This window comes from Leishmania braziliensis, chromosome 27 (genome assembly GCF_000002845.2).
Source record: "Leishmania braziliensis MHOM/BR/75/M2904 complete genome, chromosome 27".
In the NCBI taxonomy this organism is placed as follows: Eukaryota; Euglenozoa; class Kinetoplastea; order Trypanosomatida; family Trypanosomatidae; genus Leishmania; species Leishmania braziliensis.
This window is the reverse complement of record NC_009319.2, coordinates 183875-189474: the sequence shown is the minus strand read 5'-3', so window position 1 is coordinate 189474 and position 5600 is coordinate 183875. Positions and strand designations below refer to the sequence as shown.

General features: G+C 57.6%; 1 protein-coding gene across 1 annotated transcript; it reads right to left on the bottom strand.

Annotated features, from left to right (window-relative positions):
* Positions 1-2721: 2721 nt before the first annotated feature.
* Positions 2722-4521, bottom strand: LBRM_27_0590 (conserved hypothetical protein; the record flags this gene model as incomplete). Its single annotated transcript, XM_001565768.2, has 1 exon — positions 2722-4521. The coding sequence occupies one exon, from the start codon at positions 4519-4521 to the stop codon at positions 2722-2724; it is 1800 nt and encodes a 599-aa protein (XP_001565818.2).
* Between the last annotated feature and the right edge of the window lie 1079 nt (positions 4522-5600).

Below are 5600 nucleotides of genomic sequence, written 5' to 3'. Positions count from 1 at the left end.
CGTAGATCGTGGGTGACTTTGCGGCAATCGATTCCCGAAGATAACTCCGAAAGGGTGGGTGGGCGAATAGAAGACAAAGCGAAGGGGGAAAACAAAAAAAAAAAATGAAGCGAAAAAGACTGTACGATGTGGGGGAGGGGGGAGGGGGGAGGGCGTGTGTCCCGTGGCGCGGGGAGGCGGGAAACAAAGAAAGAGATCGCGGAGACGGGGAAGGCGACACGCAAAAATAAATAAGAAAAAAGGAAGGGAAAAAAAAAGAGAGAAGGCCGTGTAGAGAGGGGGGAGGGACTCCCTCTTCGTCCTCCGTCTAAGGCAAAACACGCGTCTGTGCGCCAATCGTTCAGACAGCACACACCCTCGCTCGCACGTCGGGTGCTCTTCTTCGTTTTGGTGGGGTCTGTGGTGGGAAAAGAAGAGTGCGTCCGCCGCAGGTATCCGCTTCAACGGTGTCCTCGCCACTGCCTGCTGCTCGTTGCACTACCACCAACAGCACCAGTTGAATTGGCTCTCGCTTCGGTCCACTGACGCGCACGCACACACACGCACAGACAGACTGTTCTCTGCCTATACGCGGCGGAGGCGAGAAGCAAAACAAGGAAAAGAGAACCAAGAGAGAATATATTAGCGGGGGCAATCACGTATGACAGGGGTGAGTGAAGAGAGCGAAGATGGGAAAAAAAAACGCCACGTCGCATGAGATATCGACACAGACGACAGCGCGCGTCTCGTGAGCAGTCAAAAGCAAAAGGAGAAGACCAAGTAGACAACGCAGCGAGGGGGAGCAGGTGGAGGGGAAGGGTGGAAGGAAGAGCCCTCCCTCAGAGGCCGGCGATAATCAGCCGAGCAAGGAAACAAATCAAGCGAAAAAGGGTGGGCACGGAAGAAGTCGACCAACGAGCACACCACGGACACGTATAATGCGTGACACGTGAGAGGCACACAAACGCACAAACAAGCGCACCGTGCGCCGCGGACAATGATGGAGGGGGTGTGAATTGGCGTGGAGAGGTGTATGGGTGGTGTTGAGAAAAGAGGACTCGGAGAGACACGGTGGAGGGGGCGCCACGCTCGCACGAAATCGTTTGGCTCTTCGCACACGCACACGCGCACGCACAAACACTACGAAACAAAAGGAAGAAACGGAAAGAAAGCGCCTAGACGCTATCTCGCAGGTTGTGCTACACAGACGCACGCGAGTCTGTGAGTATGGGGGAGGGGGGAGTGTCTGCTCTGCGCTCTCTTTCTAAGAAGGAGAGATGCGCTTGAGGAAAGGGCAAACACAACACTGAAGTAATGAGAACAACGGAGCAAAAAGGGCAGGTTTGCTGCTGCGGAGCCGTGCACGAGTTGCTGTAAGCGGCGCAGAGGGGGGGGCAAGAGGACGGGGGAGGCCGCAAAAGTGAAGTAACAGGAAATGACACACCCGATAGAGTCGTCCCGCAAAGTCGCGCGGCCTGTGGGGAGGGAGCACAAAGGCGAGACAAGAGTGAGCAAGAAAAGAGTAACTAGTGCCGCTGCGCTGCTGAGTGGCCACCGCCACGTCAGCACGTCGTGTGGGTAGTGTCGTGGCGTGTTGCCGTTGATGTTCTGCGGTCAACGATCCTAAACAACGATGATTCCACACGTAGTGTCGTTTTCTCGACCCGTTTCGGCTCCTCTGTGGTGCTGTTTGTGCTTGCGAGCGCCGATGTGCGTGTTCGAGGGACTCTTCTCGATAATAAGGGAACAACAAGAGAAGAAATACGTCGAAAAAGGCGAGAAAGAGTGAGAGGGAGACCATGCGTCAGTCCCTTCACGCCACAATGACCAACAGAGCTGCACGTGCGCAAACTCAGAAGCAAAGCTATACATACTGGAGCTCCAAAAGGATGCGCACGAACGATGCCGCAGTGGAGAGGGGAGAGAAGAGCAGGAGTAGGAAGAGAACAACAGCAGTAGCGGGGTGAGCTGTGTGCCTGTCATGTTTCACAAAAGAAAGGAAGAGGGGTGTTCGTGAATGAATGAGGTGCACGATTGCCCATGCAGATAGGTATGGGGCAAGGGAGCAGCTAAAAGCCATTCGCTGCCCCGCCCCGCTGCTTCTGTTCACGTCGCTTTGCAGGCGTTTGTTTGGCAGCTGTGAACTGCCACCACACACACACACACACACACAAGGGCACACGCGAGTGGTCTGCCTCTACGTGCGATGGGCTATATGAGAGCGTCAGAAAGGGGGACGAGAGAAACAACACCCACATGAAACATGACACCCAAACCATTGTGCAGCATCACCATTTTTTATAGTGGTCTTTCATTCCTTCCTTAACGCTTGTCACTCATGGACTTACGAGTGTCACGTGCGCCGACCCTCAACAGCCGCGGTGGCGGTGTTTTTGTTCGTCGCATGTCGCACACATGCACCACATCACACAGACACCACAGTGCCTTCGCTCCCACGACCACAACACATCTCCTGTGCGTCTGCCATTGCTTGTCCACCACACAGTGCCCAGCGTCGGCGGATGCCACTCGCAAAGGAAGGAAGAGTGACGCGTGGGTTGGCTGGGAAGGGGGGGAGGCATTGGCAGCAACATGTCGCCTCACAGCAAACGACAGGAAAGCGGCAGCTGTCGCACCAGGGAGAAGAAGCCGAGAAGCAGACAGTGCTGCGTGAATAGAGAAGGCGCCGCATGAAAAAGAGAGGGGGATAAAGAGGACGACGACATGGCGCCTGCACCATCCTCAAAAATAGCCACTGCCGTCGCCGCTGTTGTCGTTCTCGCGCCCCTCCCTCGCTTCCTCTATGGCGGGCAAGTCCTCCGGTCGCATCTCCCCCTTCTTCAACGACCCCTGCAACGACTCTGGTAGGGAATGCAGACTCCGCAGAGACGCATCGGAAGCCACGCGCGCCGACGTGCGGTGTGGACTGATAAGCTCAGCTAGCGTTGCCTCCTCATTGGTGTTCTCCGAGGCCGTCAAATCGCGTCCGCGCTTGGGGCTTCGTTGCCGGAAGAGGTCCAAAGCCTCTGGTACGGCTGCCATACCGTCTTCGCCGTTGCTGTGCGTGCGGATGGAGAGGCGGCGCGGTACGCGCGACAACTGCACAGGCGCCAGGAAAGACTCCGTGGCATTGCGCAGCAGTGAGTAGCCGCCCTGCTGCCACTCCAGAAAGACGTGGTTGACAAGCATCCCCGTTGGGTCCGCTGGAAGGCGCAGCGGCACCGTCACCAGCGCCACCGCCGTCCGCACCTCGTTCGTCTCCATCTCTCGCAACACCGTCGACGAGAGAAGCGGCTTGGACCGAATGCGCACCGGGGGACCATCTCGGACAGGAGTGTAGAGCGTGGGCTCTGGAAGGAGCATGACATCCGATCGGCCGCCTTCCTGAACACTTGAGCGTGCGCTACACGTAGTCGATCCGATGGCGTGGTCGTTGCCTAGCCCGGCAGGGGTGTCGCCAGCGCTCGCGTCGTTGCCTTCAGCCTCGACCAACAGCGGTAGGTCACTCGTCCCCGCCAGTTTCGACCAGCCCCAGATGTACCGTCCCTCGCCCATATAGATCAGATTATACGTGCTCACGTGTGCTGCAAAGGCCTCCTCGGTTGGGAGGTACACCAGGACGTACTGCTCCGCTGTGAACGGGTCTGTGGCACGTCCAAAGGCCTCGATGCGCTTCCCAAAGGGAACCTCGCCCACCACGTCTGCATACCGGTGAGGGAAGCGCCGCACGCGAATTGTCTTCTCCAGTCGTGCTGGCTCGTACACGCGGTAGTACGGCTTCACCTCATCAAAGAGGCCCACCATACCGTCTGTCCACATCACACACGCCCTGTTCACCGACACCGCGTCAGCCTCCTTCACATCTCCGGCAAACATGACACCGGTCGACACAGGGGGGGCACTGTGGAAGGAGTCAGCGCTGCTACGGTGGATGTGGGTGCCATTGGCTGAGCGACGGCCAGCCTTCGCAGAGTAGTAGGGAACCACCGTGCCCTGGCGGACGTAGCTCTTCAGTTCGTACCATCGCCGGTGTAGGAGCGGTTGCCACTCAACCTCCGCCAGTAGGTCGAGCGATATCGCTTCAGTCCCGCTCAGTCTCCATCGTACCACTGGCACCCTCTTCAATGACGGTGACGACTGTGCCGCAGCGCGACGCACGCCGAGTGCCTCTTCCAGCGCCTCCTGGACAAGCACCGATGGTACGTCGAGGGGAGCCAGCAGAAGCGCAGAGCGGGTGCCTCCGCTAAGGTCCCAGCGGGGCAGAGATACCACAGCGCGGCGGCGCGGCGTGCCAGACACAACGCTTGCGAAGGCGAGAGGCACGGGAGAGGTCTTCGTGTAGAAGCCGTCTGCAAAGCAGGCCACTCGCATCGGGATAGTGAGGGCCCACAGGACGTAGGATGTGGACTCGTCATCCGCCGCCGAGGTCAAGGAATCCCTCAACTCCGCCTCGATGGCCACAATAACAGTGCGATGACGCATCTCCAGCACGGCGCACGTGCCGGTCCTCGTTTCCATGAAGGGTGATGCAGCGATGGGCATCCTCGTCTGCCGTCTTGCTTATGTACTCTTGCTAACAACGCTCGGACGCGTGAGGCGGAAGATATTGAGGTTGGTGGTGGTGCTCCAGGAGGCCGCTGGGATGACGTACGTCAGAGGCAAAGAGGTACCGAAGCGATATCAAGCTTGATCGCTTGCAGGACGCGCTCACCTCACGAGCTTTCAAGCCCTCGATAGCGCACTAAACTGGGCTGAGCACCACCACGACTCTTCTTCTGCTACGATCCAGTCTGGTGCTTTCCACTGGCAAAAGAGGGTGAGGCGCAAGGAGCAGCTGTTGGCTGTAAAGACAGAAAAGAAAGGAGAAACCACCCACGCTGCGCCGTACGATGATCCCCCTATTCACTGCTGCCACTCGCCTGCCTCGTCACTTTTTCTCTCTCTCTCGCAGTGTTCGACGGTGTTCGTCCACGCATCCCCTCCCCCCACCCTACACAGCAACCATTCCCACAGATGTGTAGATGGACGCGCGGATGTTGCGCTGGTGCGTCGCGCACATCCGGGGAACGCACAAAACAGACAAACACTCAAACGACGCAGAAAAGGCAGGCAAAAGATGAGAAAGAGAGCGAGAAGGAGAGATCGAAGGCGCAGGAAACAAATGAGCAGCGCTGAGCACTGAATAAAACGCAGAGAAGGGGATGCAGAAGGCGCACAATTGAGGAGCGTGCAGGGAAGCTAAAGCCAGGAGAATCGCAAGCCGTCGTGATACACTAGTCAAGAAACGCGGCCACTCCTCCGTCGCTTGAATCTGAGGCACATTCCCCCTTCTGCCACTTGCTTTTTTGTTCGTTCGCCCCTCCTTCCCCCGTCCCTTTCAACTCTTCGGGAGAGCTGCGTGAGTGTTGGGGAGCAATTTCTCCAAAGCCCTATCCACCTCAACTCAGCTGATAGAGAGTGAAAGAGAGCCGAAAAGCAGTCCATTATGCACAATCATTGCGAGGATCTTGCGAGCACTCCCGCAGGTTAGGCTCTCCTTCTATTTCTTCACTGTATCACTCCTTTCTTCTTGAGCACAGCACACGTTGCACGCGGTGAGGAGTGAGAGAAGGGCGGGAATC